Consider the following 23437-nt stretch of genomic DNA (forward strand, 5'->3'; position numbering starts at 1 on the left):
GAGGAATCAGATTTTGCGGTGATTAAAAGAAAAAAGTAATGATAAAACATATATTTTTATATTATCCACAGTTTCTCCAAAACTAGATTTGTAAGATTTCTCTGATGGAAGTATGGCTTAACTTGTTATTAGTTTTTAGCAGATTATTAAATTTTAGAGTGATGAGAAATCATTAGATCATCCCATCTGACTTTTTGTATATCATAGTTTATTAAATTTAACTCATTTACCCTTACGTTGATCCCAATAACTTTTATTTAGTTAAAGAATATTGTTCAGAAAGCACTTAGTCTTGAAGACTGAAAGAGACAGCTAGAGTGTGATTGTAATCATCAGTCATACTTTCTGTTAAATACTTAAAAGTAATTTTTTAAATATTTGGCTTTGGTTCCTCACCACTGGTAGCTCTCGTATGTGCATAATCCAGTTTTGGTGCAGATAAGCTGTGTGCAGTCAAAACTCTTAGCCTATGTTTGTTAAAGCCATTCGTATACTGTGACTGTCTTTGTGTTCCTTTCCTGAGGGTATAAAGGATAGTGTTAGACCAGCAGTTTCATGATTGTTTCTCCGTACTCATGGTTCTGAGAACAGGCTTGTGTTACCTTAATACTTCTATTCATCAGATATAATTCAAAGCGAGTCCTTCAGTCTTCAAAATAGTGTCTCTGGAAAGTTTATTTGTGATGCTTGACTTTCAGGCTGCTTAGATTCCTACCATCATACATTTTACACTGAAGAAATACTTGAGATTTCTGGTAAGCAAAAACCAAAACCAGTGTAGATTTCCCTTTTTGGCAGGACTGAGAATTGAATGGATATGCCCTGCATCTTGCATGAGTGTTGCAGTCGCTGAGTTGCTGCATGAAAAGGGACAGCTCCCTTAGATTTTCTCTTCTTAGTGAAGAAAGTGACTTTGCAGGCTTGCATATGGTATCTAAACCTCGGAGAAGGGTAAGATACAAGATCCATTCCCATCTTCAGTGTTTCCCTGTGGTTTGAGTTAGGTCGCTTCCCACTCAGTGTGCTTTTTTTGTGCATTGCTTTCTGAGCTGTCTAATGTGCGCCATGCACACTACTGGATGATTAGCTGAACTGATACGGAATTCCAGGTTCCATTGAAAGGGGTGTGTAGCTAAGGGTAGGTATTGTGGCCTTTGTTGTTGTAGTCCTATGGAATTAGCTGAGGTCTGGAAGCAAAATGAAAAAATGAAAAAGAAGAAATGAGAGAAAATAAAAGGAAAATATTTGAAATTTCAAATCATAGGGATTGTGGACAAGGCTTAGAACACAGACCTGGCCATAAAACTCAAGGAGTAGAGGAAGAGTTTACTAATGATAGATAGTTATTGAATGCTGTATGGAAGCAGCAGGGAGAAAAGGCTGGTGGGTAAAGTAATTTCTGAAAAATCAGCATTGTCTTGACTAATAGAAGATGTAATGAATTGAAATTCAGAGGGGTTTGGCAGTCATATCTCAATGGAAAGAAAGTTAAGGAAAGGCTATGGTCTAATGAAGTAAATTGTCTTAAAGATGAAAAAGAGTAGTATTTTCTAGCATGTATTTAGTTCTGAATTAGTTCATACAGCTAGAATGTGCCTGCAATTGTAGCATTCATTTTCATTCTGTATGCAAAGCAGGAAAATAACCTGAGTACCCCTGCTGCCTGTATGAGAAAGCTAGTGTTCAGTGCTGGAGCTGAAATTTCTAATCTAGGAAAATGTCTTCCTAGAGACATTTTCAGGGAAGCTGATACCCTTCCCTCCTTCTTCAGTAATCAGTGAACTTCATCTTCGATCTGTCAGACCTCAGCTGCATTTTAGGACCTCAGTTTTAGAATGATTTTTTTCCTAGAAAAAATGCTTATTCAAGGAATGTATGTGTTGTATAACCGGTAGGAAAATACTCCAATCTGAAATATTAGGCACACATATTTCAACCTTCAAAATACTGATCATAACTAGGATGAATTTTGCTAGCAACATTTACCATCAGGTCTCCCATGACCGTCAGGTCTCCCATGAACAAATCCCCAGTTGATGGTGTCATCATTGTTTTATGCACGATGGTGACATCTTCCATCTTTACAGCAAGGTTGACAGACCATTTCAGACCTACAGTGTGTGAGCACCTCAACACTAGAATGGCCAGCTTAGAAGCTTGCGATGCTTCAAGTTACTAATGTGCGAGAGCAAGTTCTATTCCAGACTCCTTGACTTACTGCCAGCTCAGTCAGTAAGAGTCACTGAACTATGTTAAAACTTGTCCCTGCTAAATACCTAAGGTCCATTTGGCTTTGGTTTCTTGTCCTGTTATATTTAGAATAATCCCTTTAAATTTTAGGGACAGTTTAAGTAAAGTTAAACAGGTTTTCTTTTTTTGGTTAAGAGAGTAAATTGACTGGAAAAATCACATAGGACCATATGGTCGTATCTTTCCTCTTTTGTTTAAAGGAACATTGTTTTATGTCTGCCATTGTTATATTGCAGGTATAAAAGCATGCAACTTGTATAAATGTAAAAAATCTTCATTGGGACTTTCATTTTAATAATGTATTGTGCATATTGCCTGAAATGTCATAAACATGAGGCTAGAAAAACAATTCTGGTTTCTGTACTGTGTTTAGGTTTACAATATGAAGTCTAAATATGTGGAAAATACTACTTGAAATATAGAATTAGCAATACTAAAATCATTTGTCTTATATTAAAGCATTCTAATCAAGGAAAAGGAATGTAATAACATTTCACAGATCCTAACAAAAGTGTAAGTAGAATAAATGGGGGTGAAGAGGAAGGTTACAGTAACCTTCAGGGCATCATGAATTTCTGAAGGAAATCTGAGCCTCAGAAGTTTGCTTCCTGATTAGAGGCAGTACATTCCACTTTGACCTATAGTGTTCAGCTCTGTTGCATTCAGACTCCTGCTTTGTGTAGCACGGAAACATTACTTGACGTTACTCTTGTGACGTGAAAACTGAATAGCTATGGCAGTGTTAACCTGGAGGAGAAATTTGTGCTCTACTTTTTTTCCTAAGATTCTCATAGAAATCTGCCATTTCCCCATAATAAAGTTCAAGTTTCTGAATCAGCTGTATTTTTTTCAGTAAATTGAAATTTGCAGTGTTTTGAAGAGCTTCAGAAGTTATTTAATACTAAATTATGTTAATATAGCAAAATTGTATTTGATTGTGTTTGATCATCAGCCATACCTCAGAAGAAGAATGACATAGAAAGTAAATGTGAGAAATGTTAAGATAAAAGAATGCAAAAATTATGTTTAATTTCATGGCAGGTATGCTTCTTATAAAGCTACATTATTCAATAAATGCTTCCCAAATTTTCAGAAAAGTAGTATGTTTAACCAAAAGCAAAGTTGGGAATTCTGCATTGCTTCAGAATAAAGGATTAGGGATGCTCCAAACCATATAATGATCTCCAAATACAGGAAATCAGCAGTTAAGGTTAAAATCCACACTAAGACATGGAAATACAAAGTGAAGTAGCGAAATAATCTTGATCCCTCCCTTGAGGGGAACAATGCAATATGATGTAGTTATGATAAATGAATATCAATGTTTGTGGTCCCAAGTTAAAATAATCTGATTTTCAAGACCATACTTTTTTATTCTTTTCTTCGTCATGTCATTTAAAAGTGAGTTGCAATTTGCATGCAATTATGAAGCTATAACCAATGCTTTTATAACATTGGCTAGAAATACAAGTAGGTCTTTTAAACAGAGAGAAAGGGGAGAACAGTCTCTTATGACAGTGTGTGGAGGATATGGTTAAAAAAAAAAAGTTCTGGCCTTTTATTACTACAAAAACATAAGATATGAAGATAGCACTTTTTCCAAAAAACGTACCAGTTGATAACATCATATCAATTTAGAAGTATTTATCTACTAATCGGCATGAAAGTAATTAAGAAAATTGTCATATTTATCCATACAGAAATTGCTGCATGGGTTACGTGAAGTTCACGTGTCCAGTATTGTAGGAAAATTTCTTTATTTGTTAGTAGTAGATTTTGTTCAAATTATCACTTTCTTGGTTGAACAAGATTAATACTGAATCTCTTTCTAATCCTAATACTTCTTCCTTCCACCTTTGTGTAAGTTCTAATGTCACTAAGAAAAGACAATTGAAAACTATAGATTTTTACAGATATAATAAAGCTGACTTTGGTAGTTTCCTTATGTTTTCAATTTAGATTGTGAATAGACTTTCAGTGAATAGATATTCTAAGCCATATGAATATACTCCTTATTAATCGTTTAATTAGATAAAATACCAAATTTCTAAAGATTTAAGTGACATCATTTAATAGTTACTGGAACAAACACAAAGTAAAGTAGAAGTAAAATGAATATAGAGTTTATGAAAAAAAGGATAAGTCTTGTCTAAGCAGTAAATTTAAAAGCTGGCAGTTTTTACAAGCAAATTCTTATTTGCTCCCTAGATCATATATCTAATGTGCAAAATACTTGTTCAAGCATGCCTTTCATCTTACCACTGTATTAGAGCTTTATTGTTAGAAATTTTTAAAGGACTCTTCACTTGTGCACTTTTATGTCCCTCCCCTGACTCTTGCTTCATTTTCTGTAAATCTTTCAAGGGCAGTGTGTCCAAGTGACATGCTGAAGCAATCAAGGAAGATCTACAAACATACCTGGGTCAAGATGCTCAGCTTGAAAATGATTCATTTCACTCTTAGTATATATGTTTATTTTGTCTTTTTTTAGTGCAAACACTTAGTATAAAACTTCTTAAGGTTAAACTTTGTCTCTTTTCTCCCTTAAAAAGAATGGGCTCTTTTTCAAAAGAGTTATGGGTAGTTATACAACTGTAAATTGGTGTCAGGTAGTGGACAAGAAGATCAAGAGCTTGATTTTACAATATTTCTCCTTCACTTGTATTTTTGTAGCTTTGTTGCCTCAAAGAGGCATCTTGAGATGACTCAAGATTCTCCACCTCCTGTACTTTCTTCCCAACCCTGTTAAACAAGTGGCAGAACAAATTAAGGGCCACTTTAACAGGATTAGGCCAGATTCTCCCATGCCTACTGTAAGTGAACAAAAATATGAATGTCCCCTATTGTATTTGGAGAAAAGAAAAATTAGAGACCGCTGCAGTTCTTGGTGTTCCAAACTGTAAGAAAACTAGGAAATGGCTTGATACACAAATCTCTAGCACTACAGTTGGAAGGCAGAGATAATTGATTGCCTGCAAAGAGTGAGAAAAGCAATTCACATGAGTAGCACACTTCATATAACTTCAGTGCCAGAAAAATACTTGATATATAAAATAAACCTCTGTGAGCAGTACTGAGGACCATTCAGATTGTTTTGGATCTGTCTTCTCTGAATCTTAAGTGTTTAGGTAATAAATCAAGACAGAAGCATCCTGGCTGTCTCACAAAAATAGCTGCTATCATTTCAAATGCATAAGCAGTACCTCTTTTGGCAACTATAACAATCAGAATTTAGAACCACCCAACAAATCAGCAACCTCATCTTAGATAAAAATGAAATTGTCGGGACTTGGGAGAGAGGTGTCTGCAGTATTGTTGTTTCACAAGATAAAAGAAGGATAAAGGAGAAGTGTACATTCCCGTCCTTCACTTTTATCCCAGGGTCTCTGGTTATCTATTGCCTTTTTATTCAGTGCAGCTGAGACCAGTTACCTCCTCTGTGATTTTTGAGGTCAGATCTTAAGTTGGATGTGTAGTACAAATATTTCTTTCAGATACAAGGCAAAACAGATTGCCAAGAAAAAGGAATCCATTCCATTGCAGATGCTAGTAAATGAAACGGACATGCAGCACTAGGCAGAGGTGCCACCTTCTTAGCATTTCTAAGAAAGATACCAACTACAGAGAAATTTCAGGAGAGTTTCAGTTATGATTTTAAAGCTCTTTGGGCTGCTGCATTGCATAGTTCTTATGTAATGTAGACTCTCTTTGGAAAAGAAGAGCTATAATGCTTGAAGAAAAACAGTGGTTCAGGGGTGCTCTGCCAAACACTTTTCCTTATAGTTTCATGACATGGTAGGCAGAAAGATAGAAAAACTTCATAGAAAAACTCCTGTGTATTACTTAAGACTTCTGACTGTCTCCTTGCTCATCTGGCTGTTCTTTTAAAACCAGAATTGTACTGTTAGTTTTAGACAGGTTGTTTAAGCCAGCAAAAAAAAAATACAGTCTGCATCTGTTTAGGCAGTTTGAAATAGGTAAGTAAATTATACCAGTGGCTCCATAAGGAACATTTTGTGTTCCCACCTTTCTTCCTTGCCTTCCCACTCGAATCTAATTGCAAACTTGCTTTTGTAAAAGAGGTAGCCTGAGTGTAATGATGACCAAATATAAATGACATGCTCTCATGGAAATAAAGCTGGTACTTTGGTCAGAAACATGTTTCCTCTGCAGTCATGGCCATAAGGGTGAAAATTACTGGACTGTAATGGCATACTGCCACTACCATCTTTGGAAAAAAATGACAGTAATTGCAAACCCCCTTTCCAGCCATCAGAAAAAATTACCTGCACTAATCATCAGTTTCGTATTAAATTCAGAAGCAAGAGCAAATGGAAGAGCCTTCTCAGAAGTGAATAGATTATTTAGATGAATAAATATTCAGAAAAAAAGAAATGAATCTACCAGCAGCTTATGAAAAGGCCTTGAGTTCCTGTGCACATCAGGAATAGCAGCTTCCATTTGCAGACATACTTTTTATGAGACATACCACTGCTACCATCAGCAACAACATCTTTTTCACAAGGAAAACTTGTAGAACAAGGAAAGCTATTAAAGTATAAAATCTGTTCATTTTTTGATAGGCCCAAAGGCTGCAAATCACATTTGGACTCTTTCATTTCCAGACAGTTGGAGTCTGCCTGTGTTATTTCTTTGACAGTTGAAATACATTAGCTATGAATATCTGGCTATCAGAAATAGTCAGCATGATCCAGTTCAACTCTTTTCCACTTCCCAATATGCTCATTTATATGAGACTCATTTGCAAAGATTGTTAAAACCTGAGGTTTTCTGTTTTAAGAAATTATACAGACATAATTCAAAAGAAAAGGTTTCTGTTTGAGGCATTCCTAATTCTAGAAAATGATGGCAGCTGAGAATTAGGCCAGTAAGCTACTTTTTCCATTGTAAAATTCTGATTCAGTTTGTTGCATTGACATCCAACTCCTTCCCTCCCAATATGTATATCGATATTGAAGAGCGATTGAATAACAATTAACAATGGTCTGAAGGTTTCACTACAGCATGTATGTTGCTCAGATAGGAGTTGTGTTTAGAGCTGTACATTTACTATATGCCAGGGAGTATTCTCCATTTATGGTGGTAATAACCTAAGATGTCAGTCAGACCTTTCTCATTTATAATACAGCATATGGTTTCCTGTATTTATGAGACACCACATGCTAGACTGGATGCAGGCAGACATTGCTATAGACTTTGTATTCCACAGGGAAATATCCCATAGGCATGGAAGTGATGCTTTTTTCGCTGATCAGGTCCTTCCCCAACCTAGAGGAAACCTCCATCAGATAAATTCACTGAGGTTCCTTTTCGTTTATCAGTGGTATTAATGATTGTTGGGAGGAACATTTTGGTATACCTCGTGCTTTTAGGTCGTAATGGTCAGCTAAAGAGGTGGAACAGTACCCAGTGTCTTGGAGCTCAGAGTAACATGCAGGTCTCATGTTTTTATACCACATTCTGGAACAATAGGTTCAGATTAATTTGACAACACTGTCACTGTTTTCAGTAAAGAAAGTAGTATGAAATACTCTTTTGTCTGTAGAGAGATAGCCAGCCACTAATGTACCATCAGTTGTGTCTTTTGGCGATCAGCCTTGAAAGTTTCTAGAAGATCAGAATGGACTGCCTCAATACATTCTTGTTCCTGAATGATGAAAAAGAAATCAGGGAATCAGTCTTTTTAGCATTTGTAATACGGAAGGCTCCAGAGACTGAGTTTTTTGTAAAACACATAAAGAAGTGACAGTTTCACTGCTCCAGGTGTGTAGAAGTTCAGTTCTGGCATTTGCTTTGACTGCTTTTTCATCCCATGGTCAGGGAAGCGTTTATGTGTCTCACTGCCTGTCCCTCTAATTTCGTAAGTCTTGTGCCATGTTTGGAAAGGAAGACCTAATTTGGTCAATGGTTAATATTTAAGAAATAGGTTATATTCCCCCAATATAGATTGATTGAGAGGGAATTCATCGAAGGCAAACTAAGAAAATGGAATTATAAAAACGTATGCTATAGAGAAGGTTCTCATTGTGCATATTCTCTTCAAGTGCTTCATTTATGTCAGGTCAGTCAGGCATATTTCATTGATTGTTTAGGAATAATGGTAATAATTTCATTAAAGATAGTCTTACACATGTAATGAAAATCTTTTGAATTAGATGCTCAGTGAGTTAACTTCTTGTTTTAATTTGATTATTATATTGGCCATCTATAGCTCCAAGGGTTTATTTCAGATTCCCAGGGCATAAGGATTCTTTTGCCATATTTCTCTTTTCAAAGTCATATCATCTTTGTTGAAAGTTAAGAAATTTGTCGTCCGGAAACCTCTGTTAGCCAAATGCCACCCAGAGATTTCTTCCTGTGTATTCCACTGATCTTAAGTCTCCTTCACTCTTAAGTTCCATGATGAAGGGGACTTAAAATAGAAAGGCTCCAAGTCTCATCCATGTGAGTGAATACATAGAGGGAGCATGCATATAGAGCATGGGCCTGGGAATTGCAAAACCCAAGTTCTCCTTGAACTTTCATTGGCTACTGTGTGCAGATACTGGACTATTACAGAAACATCACCTACTCCCTATTTGTCTCTGTTTACTAATCCAGGTGCCTCAATATATAGTCCTTATTCAGGTAAAATACCTAAATTAGGACCAACTTCCTTTAATTTATGTTGCAAGAATATTGTGAAACTATTTTTAAAAAGCTTTATAAGATAAGTAAAATGCTTTCAAAACTCTGGGAAAAAAAAAAAAAGAAAAGTGCCAAACAATTGTGCAGTATTCTGAGATCTGACTAAACTAGAGTTTAATTGATCCTACTTCTCCGCTTACAGTTCTGCTGTACTAAGAGTGTTCTTTTAGGTCCAGACGTGACCTTTGTAAAAATCACGTTAAGTTTGAAGAGATGCCTGATTCTGCAGAAAAGTAATGAGCTGTTTTTCTCCTCCTCTTTTGGGCAGTTTTGGTATGAATCATGATGGAATTGGAAATTCCTGTGGGACCAAAGGTCATGAAGCAGCAAAGCTAATGGCAGCTCATATTACAGCAAACACCAACCCTTTCTCTTGGTCAGCCTGCAGTCGGGATTACATCACCAGTTTTTTGGAGTAAGTAATCTGTCAAGAAAAACGATAAATTCCAAAAATTCACACCTTTCAGAATAAATAGTTGGTGGAGCTACAGTGACCTTTTCTAATAGTTTACAATTTTAGGATGAAAAGACAAAAGTGTAACAAGTCACTTCAGATTTTCATATTGCAAAGTATTTTTTCTATGTAATGGCAAAAGCTTCTTCTGCTGCATTCTTAACCTCACAGTTCTCATTTTTGATCTATTCAAAACATTTTGAAGTGCTGACCACGTTTCATTACTTCATTAATCTGAAGGTAAGAAATAGAAAGGGGAGGAATATAGAGAGTATTTTGTTAAATACATGCTCAATGTGAGGCAATCTGTTTAAGAGAACATGGTTCTATCCCTGTTCCTCCTAAATTTCATTTTCCTGTTTTGTTACTAAGTCTTCTATTTTTTTTTTCAATCAGTGTCCTTTAATACCCCTCGTAAGAATATGAAGGTCAAGAAGAGAATGGGATAGATTTTTATATTAATAACTTAAAAATGAGCTAAATTGTGCTAATTGTGTGGTGATTTTTATCCAGAAATACATTTTTGTTTTTATGCTACCGGGAAATTTTGCTTCTATTAAAAAAAATTAAAACAGTCAAAATATGTTAGTCACAAAAATGTGCTGATTGGTATACATTGGTATACATGATGCATAATGAAGCCTTTTTATGTAATTTACATTGTGGAAGACAGACACCAAAGTACTGTGACTTCACTGAGAATAGATTCATAACAGGAGTTTTTTAAATGTGTGTTACATAGGGGCTTTATGGAGGTAAACTGCAATTGTTTGATAGGCTCAGTGTCATCAGTGCAATCATTCCTTTAAGAAATAAAGGTTGTTTAATAATTCAGTTACTTACTATGTTGTAGGAGGTAGACTTAAACTAAGCCTAAATCAGTGGTCTAACCACTAGACTACAATGAACAAAATGAGCTTCTGCTCCTCTTTTAGAGATCTAACTTCAGAATAAGGTGCTGTATGCTCAATCTTATCTGGACCCATCCAAACCAGTAGTATTTGCGCTTTATTGGTTCTAACACAGCTTCCCACGCACTGTACAGGAGCATCAATTTGTTCTAAAGAGGTGCTTAGACTCCATAAAGAGTCAGTGGACAATTTCATGTTGATATTAGGCGTTGTTCAGATGAATGTACTTCTTTTCAGTTACTGTTATCAGTTTAAGGCAGTTTGTATCACCCCACTGAGCTATCCACTGGCATTTTGTGTACTGCAGTGTTTGGGATGACTGCCTAAACTAAAGTATGCTGACTAAATCATCCTACATATATTTGTGGTACATGTTTCTCAGAATATAAATCAGTTTTCTGATAAGAAATATATATGCATTCATTTAACACAGATTAAAGGAAAAACTAGACAAGGTCATCTTGTTTTATCACTGCCAATCACTTCTGTCAATGCAATGCTGTCTATTCCCTTTAGTATTCTTTCTGGTGTCTTATGCAATTTAGTTTTAACTATGACCAAGAATGGGATTTTTCATCTCTTCTGGGAGATTATTTCCCACCTTAGTAGTTCTGACTATCAGCTTACATTTCAACTATTTTTCTTGTAGTATTTGGAGGTTTGTTTCTCACTATAAGAGTTCTATTATTCTCAGTCTTGTCTTGCCTTTACTTGTTGCTCTCTTTTGAACTCCCTTTTGAACTCATTATTGTCCTGAAAATATCTTGTCTGTAGATGAAGATGTTATTCCACAGGTAGTTAAAGCAGTTGTTTCTTATTTATGGGTTTAAAGAAACACGTGGTGAAATTCTATGGCTTGCGTTATGCTGCAAACAGAACAGGTCAGAGCATTTGATCATAATGGTCCTTCATGGTTTTAAATTTCAGTCTGGATGAACTTCCTTGTTACTTAGCTTGATGCCTCTGTGTAGGTAGTGATCTTTTAACTTTTTACTGTATCAGTTTAAAAACATGTTTAGCTTGTGTCTTTACTACTTTGTTACATTTAATTTTTTATGTGTTATTTACTCTAAGTATCTTCCTTATTCTTTTCCATTACCCATGTTTGATTCACTATTAAGTTTCAGTTTTAAGTCAGTGAGGTTCCACTGAAATTGTAGTTACGCTAGCATAAAGGCATAATAGTGCTCTGGTGAATCTGTTCCCGTAGTTCTAATCTTGTTAAATTTTTTGAGATACTTCTTTATCATTGTCTGTGTTTGCAACTCTTGTCAAATTAGTACCATCTGTGAATTTCATAAAAATCATTTTTGAAGATACTAGATGATACTTGAACCCTAGAAATAATTCCAGTAATAGGTTACTTTTTATGATATTTCAGTTATGTTTTTATAACCCAGAATACAGATGTTATTTTTTTTCAAAGTCACCTTGGATAAACATTGTTTTATGCATTTCAATTATGAATGGATTTTCCAATTGCATAAGATACATTGTTATATAATGTACCAAGAGCCAGAGATACTTCTTAATCTACTAATTTTATAATCTATAAAAAAATTCTCAAAGGTGATCTGTTCATTATAAATCCATGCTGCTTATTGTTTGTGTTTCTAATATCCTCTAAATGCATAGATGATTTTTTTCTTAAAATAGTTGTTGCATTACTTCACAAAGTAGAATAGTCTGCATCAGAATCAATCTTTTTTCCCCTGTAAAACTATAGTTTATTTTTCCTAAGTTTCTAGTGCTATGCCTCCCCAGCTTTTCATGTAATTTCCTCAGTGACAGCAGGAAGCTGTTAAGATGCCAGTTACACAGGTACCTGCAGGAAGCCAAAATCAATTCTTTTTTACCCATTCACATCTTTCCTTGCGGCAGAACATCTTTTAGAGCAGAGGCTTATCTATTGCAAGTCCTCATCAGAGAGCAAGAAGCAAGGAAAGAAAGAGAATTTCATGTGGTAGCAATTCCCTGTCTGCCCCCATATAGCAGAACAGTCTGCATCCAGAAAGGAAAAATGTTTCCATTTTCTTGTAATACTTCTTCATAATTTAGCAACAGATGAGGAAAATGCTGATTTAGAGCTCTAGAGGCAAAGCCTCAAGACCCTGTCATTTGTGTCTGCATATGCTTAATCCCAGATGTGTTAAACTCTGCCCTCTTTCCCTCCATTTTTCTCAAGAATGGGAAAACAGCAGAGACAAGACTCAAAAGACCACAAACAAGGATGACAATTGCTTTTTCTGTGCACAGTGGGTATGGCTAGTTTAGGACTCATTTAGCTATGTCTGAAAAGAAAAGTACAGCATGGTGGAATGAAATGCAGAGATGACCAAGTTAGCAGAAACCTGAGCCAGTGAGTCTGTATGACATATCACAAGAGCTTTTGGATTTATCGGCTTGGGTCTGGATGTAGTCCAGCTAAGTTAGGGCAGGGCTGTCATGGTGCCAGGATAATGCAGCTGGAATGCATTCAGCCTGAAGCTGGTAAAGTGTTCACAATGTTACAAGTAAGGTAGATCCATGCAGGTTTACCAGTTTGGGTCACCACTTGCTAAGGTATTTTTGCACAGTACACCATTTCACAGGATAGACAAAGCCCTTCTGTACTTTCTCATCATGCAGAAGCATTTTGAAACAGAACTCATCCTGGTGATACTCAAAGGAGGGCTCAGCTTCACCTTCCTCTTCCTCAAGACTTTCTAAAAACTGCACCCAGATGTAAATTTTCCAGACTTAGGACAAACAGAAGAAATTGAGGAATAGCCATTAAATATCACTTGGAAGATACCAGTTCAGTCAGACGCTGCTTAGGAAAACTGTTTATTTTGCAGGATGACCAGGTAGAGGATGGAAGTGACTGTAAGGATAGTAATAAAGGCAAAGCAAAGCTGTGTATTGTTAACAGAGCTATCAGAGCTCCCAAGAAGGAAGACCAGCCAGCACAGGTTTGAAATGGCCATATTTTGTAACTATGGGAAAGACTTTTCTAAAGCAAGTGCCATTTTTCTGGGAAAACCATTTATTCTAGCATATAATACGTTGTTGTCTGTCAACCATTATGTTAGGGTGGAAGACTGGCAAAGTGCTGATAAATTCTTTACAATGGCTTTACATTTCTCTAACCTTTTATGGAATTAAATGCAAAAGTGCTCACTGAGAATCAAAGGTTTGGTGAGCAGTGTCAGAGGACAAAGATTCCTGTGAGAATGGTAAAAATCCTCAAATATAGTTTATAGGAAAAATGAATGAACCCTGAAGATACTATGTGTGATGTAAAACCAATCATTTTAAATTTCATTCTGTGCAGCATATATATACTTATATATGTATGTAGCATTCTATATGCAAAATGTATTTAGACAGTGTGCCTATTATAGCCATGCAGATCCCTAGACTTTAAAAAGGGAACTTTTTACTTAAAATTCTTTATTCAGTTACTTTTATATTTTGTAGTACCATAATTTGGATGATTTCTGGAATCGTTGCTTAATTTTGCCTGAGCCAGATAGGAGAGTGTGTTACAAGAAGCCAGATGGCCAGCTCTGTCTTTCAAAGGCTGATTGTCTTTTGAAGAGGAATGGAGAAGAACCAAGAGTCTTCAAATAAGTAAGATTTAACACAGGAAATTCTTGGAGAGTCTCTAGGATTACCATACAGCAGGATTTAGATCTCAAAGACTACACCTTTCTAACTCTGGAAAAAGGAGCCAAACTATCTGTGTCCAAGCAAGTGTGTATAGAGAATATCAAATATGTTCCAATGCCTGTGTCCAGGTATCATCTGGGCCTTAGATTTTGGACATACAAATGGATATGCAAGATAAATAAAGGATACTTATATATTTGCCTAATATGCTGCCTATGGCAGATTAGCCAATCTCCAGATTCTCCAGATACTCCAGAGATCTAAATTAACTTTTAAAAAGTACAAACTAAGACTAGTTTTGTAAGGTCACATCTGTTGTATCTAAATTCCATATCTCCCTCACCGAATCACTGCAGAGAATTTACTATTCAGTGTTACCTATTGACCTATACTTCAGGTTATAATTTGCCTCTTTTTTCTTTTACTTTAAAGCTTACTAGGAGAATTTTTTAGCCAACAGTTATTTTGGTAAAAAGGATACATTCTCATTTATTGTAGATTCCCAAACTTCAAGAGTCAGTATTTTGTTTAAAAGGCTTCCTAATTAAAAAAAAGAGAACCAATTTCTGTAAACATGGGCTCACAATATGGTTTTGAATGTTGACTTGGCAAGTAAGAGTCTTTGTCTACCTTTTGGGTTATTTAAATGTAAACAAATTTCAGTGAGCCAAACCAACAGACAGCTTCCACTAACTTTTTTGTAGAAATGTTTGATAAAACTAAAAAAAATCCCGACAAATTGGTCCAGTATTTTATAGCTTAATATCTCCCAAACTCTTAAGGCCAGATACGTTGGTGGACCAATAGACTTTTCCTAATATGGCTCCTGGATAAGTATTCAAAAAAAAAAAAAAGGAACACTTTGGATTGCAGATCATATTGGGGAGAGAAAACATCATTAAAGAAATAGCAATTTTTTTTACTACCAAGCAAAAGAAAAATTGATATTTACAACAATATTGTAGAAAATTAAAGAGTCTTTGAGGTGAAGTAGATAATCAGTCATAGTGTCAGGCCTGCATAAAAGATTGGAAGCAAGTACAAATTATCGTCAAAGAGAGAGATTCCTCAATCCATATCTATATTTGAATTTCTCTAAAGTTGAACTCAGTATTCAGTAATCCTATTCTGGTTCATTTTAATTTTAAACATACCACCTTAAATCACAGTTCCAGTACTCAAGCCCCGATTCCACAAATATTTATGCATTGTTATCTTTAGCAAGATAACAAGTGAGCAGTCTCAAGAGTTTATTCCTTAATGTAAAATTAAATGAATTTTTTAAACCTGTGTAAGAATATATCCTGGTACTCACTAAAAATCAGTTTTTACTCAGGAAAAATATGTAGTATGAAGTAAGGATTCTAATAGGAGCCAAATGTTATATATGCACATACAAATAATGCATATTTTTATATGTGTATGTGTATATATAATGCACCATATTTATAGTTAATATATTTTACTGTTGGTATACGTGAACATAACTCAAAAGATAAATGTAACATATATGAAATTTCCCACATTTTTATCAGTAATTCTGTAATAGAATTAAATGTATTGTATATAGTCTATCTGTATGTTTGTACAGCTATAATAGATCATTAAAATATTTACAGTAAATTTAGTATGTGATTGTTAGTCATAGTTTGCATTGTATTCCTCATCGTTATTATAAATGAGCCAATTTTTTAGCATTTAAAACCTACTTTCAGTGTCAGTGTTCTGGGATATTTTCCTCAACCATCGAAGGAGTTATGTTCTACTGTGTATGTTGCTGAGATATTTGGGAATAGGTATATTGTAATATGAGCATAAACTATGGAAGGTCTACATGCATAGTTTTGGCATTTTTTCTTCAGAGCTTTGACTATAGAAGTGGTGTCCTCACAGATGCCTTCATTGAGTCTCATCAGGATTATCTACTCCCTCTTAAAAAAATGTAAATGCTCTCATGGGGATATCCTGCAAGATCTCTTGACTTTATATGTGCTACCTGCATAAGATAAAATCACAAAGTGCAAAACTGATTCCAAGGAAAAATTTTCTAAAATTGCAGAGATGAAGGTGTTGGGGCATTCTTTCCCTTCTCGTTATCTCTTTTACATCTGCACAATGTTTGGTTTTTTGTCTTTTCACTTTCATATGCCGAATGATTACTGTTAGATCTCAGTTTAGAAATGCTCCAATATCTTTATTCATTAGGTACCTTTTTGCTTCATTCAAGATTTAGCAGAAATCTTTTCTGAAGTATCTGGGTTTTGTGTTGGTGGAGCAAAGAGAAAGGGAGAAGATGAGGGACATAGACTCAAGACACCATTTCTGAGTCCAGTAGAAATTTTCTGGAAAGGTTGTAAAGATCCTCACTGTGTTAATCTTTTGTGCGCAGATTTGGTGAGACACTTGATTGCCAGTGGGAAGTCCCTGGTTTCATGACTCTGTTTTATAACATTTGCTATTTCTTTTCCAAAATACTTCAGTTCACACAGTACAGTATCAGGTTCTTATACTAAGTTTGTAAAATGTGTTGATTTTGTCCAAGTACCTTGAGAGAAATAATAGAACGGAAGCAGAAGGAAAAAGAGAAACAAATTTTCAGTCTGGAAGATGGTGACGTAATATAGTCAGTAAGTGAATGACCACTTGCTAGTCATTTTCTTGCTTTTTTACTACTATAACAATATTTCATTTTAATGAAAATGGTGTCATTAGAGCAGAGCAGGCATTTTTTTTCTACAAGGATTTTGACTTCCATTTTATGAAATTAGCATTTAATATTTATTTCTACAATTTTATGTCTCGTAGGGTAGATACAGAGTTAAGTTTAGAGGTTCAGTGCATTTAAAGATTAAGATCTGATTCTGTAATCTAATCTGTGCAGCGATCCATATGCCTATGGAAAGAGTCACTGAAGGTAATGAGAGTTTTTAAACGCTGTGTCCTTGCCTACCTGTTTACAGGAATCAAAATTTACAGACCAAACTCTGCACTACTGGAGTCTGTGGAAATATTCCTATCATGTACAATACTAGCTGGAGCTCTTGTTAAATGCTATACTTTTCACTGCTTGTTTAAGCAAAGTTCCTGTTTGCAGTTTGGTCTGAATAATGCAGAAGGATCAGATTGTATTTGAGTTACTTCCATATTGCAGTTATTAATGTGTACTCTTCATACACAGAAAGTACAGTGCTGAAATATTTAGATTCAAAAGAATGTAGAATAGTTTCCCAACTTTTGCCATTTTAAAAAATGTTTACAAGAATAAAAATTGGAATAAAGGGGAAAGTACCTTTTTTTCTTTCCTGAATTACACATTTGATATTTTAAATTTCAACACATTTTCAACATGTGTTGAAACATGATTTCAACATGTTTTATGCCCTGATTTTAGGAAAAAAATGTGCAAGAGAATAACATTAAATTCATTGGCATTAGTAACTGAATATCATAATTTTTGTATATTTACCTGATTATTGCCTTGGTTGCTGTATTACCTCTTCTGAAATGGTCAGGATATTTTTTTGTTTGTTTATTTTTCCAAAGGATTTGTTGTACTATTCAGAAGAAATGAATAAAATAGGGTTAAAATTGAAAATACGAAGTATATGGTTAAAGGGGGCTTTTTGCTCTAATTGTCTTCAAATGAAAAGTATTGAAAATTAGCGATATCCAAAATAACAGTGTAGAACATTCACTTGTGAAATTATGTTCTTTTGGCAAGGTGCATGGAAAAGATTTGGGAAAAAAACCATAAGTGCTGGCAAAATTTGTAGGAATGTTGGAAAAAAATTTAAAGTGTTGGCATAAGAATTCTTTAAAAATCCTCACTCGTTCACATGTGAAATGAAAGTAAAAAAGCATCTGTCCTCTTTTATGCACACTGACTAAATAAAACTGAGTACTTATATTTAGCAAAATATAAAGCTTTCTAAACAAAAGAACTCTGTCAGCCTTTGGCTTTGTCTGTTTGTTCCACTACATGAAAATATCATGTTTGAATGTGGGCATATTTTGAAAAAAATAGTGATTATAAAAGAATATGAACTTTTTAGAAGATGCTGATAGTTAAAATATGAAATTTTGAAGGCTAAATATTATTAATGCAATGGAAAAGATCTTGGGTCCATACAAATATAGGTAAATTTAAAGATCCTGGACAGTTTTGACCACTGTAACTATTTTGTTCACTCAGATAGAAGAACGTACATTAAGGTCGTGATCTTATAAACACTAGGGTGTGTTGAAATTTAAATGTTCATATTTTTCTATAAGCCTTTTGAGCTTCTCATTATCCGTAAGATTGTAAAGTACATAGATGTTGAAGGATTGAAAGGGTTGTTAAGAATTATAGACTTCATTTTTAAAATTTGCTTAATTTGTTTGTTTTTCATTCTGTGACCAAATGTAGTTATTCTTCAGTGAACACAAATAGGAAACTTAAAAATGAAAATCAGTCTTGTGTGGCTCAGAAATTATCGTACTTTTTAAAAGGATGATATATGAAATCTATTTCACAATCTAAAATGAGCATTTTTGTTTAATAATAATAATGATGAAAAACTACTTTGGGCTCTTAATTCCCTCTAATTATATTTTTTATCATGGGTGTACCATTTTACTGTTTGTTTATTGCAGTCATATTTGTTTCACACCCAGTGCTGTTAAAAGTAAGAACTAGATACATGATATCGTTACTGTGATTAACAGTCAATAGAATTCCTAATTCCTTTGGTCCTTTATGTTGAACAGTTCAGGCCGTGGTACTTGCCTTGATAATGAGCCTCCCAAGCGTGACTTTCTTTATCCAGCTGTGGCCCCAGGTCAGGTGTATGATGCTGATGAACAGTGTCGCTTCCAGTATGGAGCAACATCCCGCCAATGTAAATATGGGGTAAGAAGTCTTAATCCTTATGCTGAGTGTTCTGCTTAGTCATTTGTATATATTCCTTCATAACATAAATCTTTAGTTAGATGCAGTGGTGGGTTACAGATTTCCTACAGTATTCTGTCTGGTGCCGCCATGTGTAAGCAAAGGGTAAATTTTAATCTTTATGCTGCATCTTTTGCTTGAGTCATTTGTGTGTACGGTACTCCAAAATGTGTGGGTAACAATGGGTTGGAGAAGCACATTTTAATGTTAGGAATAAAAAAAAAAAAGAGCCCATAACACTTGATCCTGCTCCTTGTAAAGTGAGCAAGATTCTCACTGATTCCAGTTAAATGAGATCAGGTCCATCTTGTATTAATCTTGAAACGTGAAATTGGTTGTGTTGGCTTTGACTTTCCAATTTAAAGCTACATTTTGAAGTTACTTTTGTACTTGTATTGATTTGCCAGGTCTGTTTGTTTTTACTTTTTTTTTTTTTTTTTTTTTTTTTTTTGCTGGCACTGAGGTTATTGTTTCTCACATTATTCAGATCTCTTACTGAAAAGAGTAATTGGGTATGGGAACAGAGGAACATGATGCTAGATAGCTGAAAAGAATACTGAAGAGCTGAGTACTAGCAGAGTTTTGGTTGCTAGTACCGGTGTGCAGTATTTAACTTAAAGGAATTTACAGTAGAAATAAAAACTTGCACACTAATATTTAGGCCATTTATGCAATACATCTTTAAATATTATCTTGAAGAAAATCTTGCCCAAAATATCTAGTAAAAGGATGCGTTCTGTTATGCTTGTCATCAAATTATCAGCTGAGACTAAATTAAATATACCTTAAAAATATGTCTAATGGTTTAAAAATGCATAGTTTTAGTAATATTTTAATTACTGGTTATTCGAATAAAACAGTGTAATCATTGAATTTGTTCTAATCGCTTTTCTAAAGGCTAAGTATAAAGGAAGTCCATATTTAATATCCCTGGGGTGACAAGTACAATATTATTCTTGGGATGGCTCTTTGGCAGATCATACTGTACAAAGGATTTAAAAGCTGTATATAGTTGGCTGACTAGCTCGCTGGGTCTTCTATTCTTGATCTCTCATCAAACTTCTTTTGGCCTTTATTATTTCTCTTTAAGATCTCGCTTCTCACCCCGGTTCTTTCAGGGCCCTGTTTTCTGTCACTACATCTAAGGCATACTCTTCTTTTTCCTTTTTTTTTTTTTTTTTTTAATAAATTCTCTGCACACACACTATTTTCAGACTAAGGAAATCTGCAGGTATTTAATCCATGATTTTTGGAGTTATACTGCATTTTAAATTAAACTGGAAAGTTAATAATGTGCAAAACCTGGCTCTTCTGCATGTATATTATTTTTTCAAACTCTGTTCAACTATATAATCGTTGTGATGTCAAACTGCACAGCACAGTTTTGTTTTTAAACCAGTATCTTGGCCTTAAAAATGCAAACAATTGGAAGTAATGAAGATTTAGGTAATCTTGGCTTTGTGCTGTCTGCTGTCTTTTCATTCTGAGGTTTTTGTTAGGATTCCCTTATAGTTACAAAAAAGAGGCTGAAACTTAACCGAGGCACTAGTTGCAAGACACTAAGTCTTCATGTGACATCACCAGTCCTCTGAATTGATACGGTGTATTGTGTTCTACCAGTGTGCCATGGAGCATGACTTAAAAATATGGTTTTTTGTGAGGCACTTAATAACTATTCAGATTGTATATATTTACATAACATGACTGTAAAAGTCTGGTAATAGCCAATCTAAGAAATTATATACATTTAAAATATTGTCTACATTTAAAATATTACCTGCCATAACCATAATGCTTGGAAAATGCCGTCATGATGATTATGATGGCACATATTTCAAGTGATACCTTTGAAGGGAAGAGAAGTGTTTGCAAGTGGATAGTGCAGATGGAAAATATTCGAACAAGAAAGATCTACTCCTGTAAAAAAGGATTTTCAAAACTGAGTAGTGGAACTAGGTCTGAATACCCACAAAGTTGAATATTCAGTTCTGCTCTTTCATTATCAGAGGTAAAAAGGCCTTCGGTTCAATACTCTGGATGTTCCTATTTGACATAGTACTCACGACAAAATGCTGTAGTAGTTTGTTGATCTCTAACAAATATATGTGCAACTATGAACAGACAGACATAATGAAGATCCCTAATTAACAATGGAACACGATGGGTACACTAAACTCTTGTTAGCAGTCATCTGCCTCTGTATTGAAGTGCCTCGTACAAAAGGGGCACTGTAGTTTTTCTAGCATGGTGCTTAGTGACCCAGAAGGAAGGAAATTCTAAAACAAAGGGTAATCTCAGAATTAGTTGCCCTCTCCCTTGGTTGTATACTTCACTGATTTGTGATGGTGACACATGACGAGAGAAATGGTCGAACTCTCAAATCAGAAAGACAGAATCACAAGTTTTATTTAGGCTCTGGTATAACTATCTAGATTGAGTATTTTTTAGATTTTAGTACTTCGACCTAGTATTTTCAAAGCGACTTAGAAATTTGTGCGGCTCTTTCTACTTTAAAATTCTGTCCTGATGTGTGTCCTTTAGAAAAATTACCTTTTTCAGCCATCTAACTTTGATGGTAATCTTTGTTCATTGCCATTTCTCTCCTATTTCCTCATGTATTCCCTCTGTGTGTTTATTTCAATTGTTTATTGCTTTTGATCATAAATTAGGTCCTAATCCTGTAAAGAATTTTGCACATTTAAGTGCATGAAGCCTTCTTTCTCCCTTAGGAACTTAAATACCTGGAGAGGTGTTTGAAGGATTAGGGCATCAGAATGCAAGTACTGAAGAGTCTGCAAAGCTCTGCCTTTCTATGTGTGCATAGTGAAAAGGAGCTTTGCCACTGAAAGGAACCCTGTGGTAGTTGTACAATAATTACTGTTAGAACAAGACCTAAATATGTGAGGGCAAAAGAGATCTATCCGTTTATTCACTTATGGACTGCTCTAGCAGAAGCATTGCTGCTATCAGTCACATTTTCCTATGTTGTTCAGCACATGAAGTCAAACAAGAATTCAAAGAGCTCAGGTTTAGCTAAGTTATCAGTAAAACCATGTGTTTGTAAGCAGTCATCCTTCTAATGTCACATTTGCGTTTTTCTTTATACTTTCCACCAATCCCTGGCAATTTTAGGGAATTTAAATTAAGCAACAGATACTTTGAGTCAAAAATTAGAGGAAAACTTGTCTCAAATACTTAATATATCGATACTTAAAACATTGCATTTTTAGGGTACACTTTCAGATTCAGGGGAATGTTAAATTTAAAACTTCCAGTAAGCCAAGTAGTAATTGTGGAAATTTTGCTATATAATATATATGCACAGCTTCTTCCTAAAGTCAATATGTACTTTCAAGTATCTGACTGGATTCAGTGCAGTGGGAGAGTCTGAGGTTATTAGAAACGGTATGAACAGTGCCGGTTCCCATTCATTCATGTAGCTACAAGATATATGACATCTTTGTTAGGATGATGCAGTGTGAGCTCTCCTCTGCTGGTTGTCAAGCATGGCTCAGTTCTTCTCTGCTCTGTTTGTGTGCCAGTTCTCCTGGTATTTCAGAAACTTTTTCAATCTTTTTATTCAGGTGAGTGCAAGGAGAACATTTTTCATGGAATCCTTCCCTCCTTAACCTCTTGAGCATCTGCTTAATAATAGGGCTGTTGGCTCTGTCTGGGTTAACTTGGGAAAAAATTCCAGTCTGACTTTTAATTTCTCTGTTTTATGAGTTTAAATAGTATCTGGAATATGCCTGACTGTAACTTAGAGATCTTGTAGTTCAAAATAATACTTTGCTTTAGAGCTGGTCCCCACGTTTTTAGGACAGAGGCTAAAACCCCAGACATTTTAATAGCAGTTAATACTTTATGCATATGGTTGATATTGCTGTGGTGCATTTTATGATCTTTGAAGCTGCTGGCTGCTAGCATGGATTTCAGAGATAGTGCCTAACAATTCTTTGGTATATTTAGTTGCATTCTTTGCTTTTCGACCTCTGGTGGCGTCAGTATATGCTTTGAATAGATGCATAAGTGGACAAATTCTTTCCTTTGCATACATGACTACCTACACCCAAATCAGCAGGAGCAATCTATTCATATTTCACACTAGAGTTTAATACATCAGGTATTGTATTTTAGCTGATGACAGGTAGCTCTCTTCTGTGTCATGGTTTTATGTTTGCAGTTAAGTTCTATGGCTGGTTTGCCAACTAAAATAGCTTAAAATTCAAACATCAGTTTATACTCACATTTTGTTAGTGCATTTTGGAAAACAGTTCAAGCTGTGAACTTACTGCTTATGAACAGGCAGAATGGGGATATATTCTCACAATGAGGAGTCCTCCTGCTGCCCTCAGTAGGTCCCTTGCTTTTGTTGTCTCTGGGAAGCTTTTTATGAGTTATGGAGAATGCCCGCAAGGCTAATTGCCATTAAGGGAAAGTTACTGGGAAAGTGTTGACTACATAAATATACCTTCATTGCTTCATACCTTCACTGCTTCCTACTTTCCCACATGCCAACTCAGAATAGTCGAA

The 23437-nt window shown here is 35.1% G+C and overlaps 1 protein-coding gene across 9 annotated transcripts in view; it reads left to right on the plus strand.

The window, feature by feature from the left end:
- Positions 1–23437, plus strand: part of LOC135325065 (A disintegrin and metalloproteinase with thrombospondin motifs 6) — a 163885-nt gene that overhangs the window by 70323 nt on the left and 70125 nt on the right. For all 9 annotated transcript variants that reach the window (XM_064502512.1, XM_064502518.1, XM_064502513.1 and 6 more), the window contains 2 exons: positions 9227–9373; positions 18724–18865. In XM_064502512.1, the coding sequence (XP_064358582.1) occupies positions 9227–9373; positions 18724–18865 (289 nt within the window). The remainder of the gene's footprint in view (positions 1–9226; positions 9374–18723; positions 18866–23437) is intronic.

This window comes from Dromaius novaehollandiae, chromosome Z, assembly GCF_036370855.1.
Source record: "Dromaius novaehollandiae isolate bDroNov1 chromosome Z, bDroNov1.hap1, whole genome shotgun sequence".
NCBI classification, from domain to species: Eukaryota; Metazoa; Chordata; class Aves; order Casuariiformes; family Dromaiidae; genus Dromaius; species Dromaius novaehollandiae.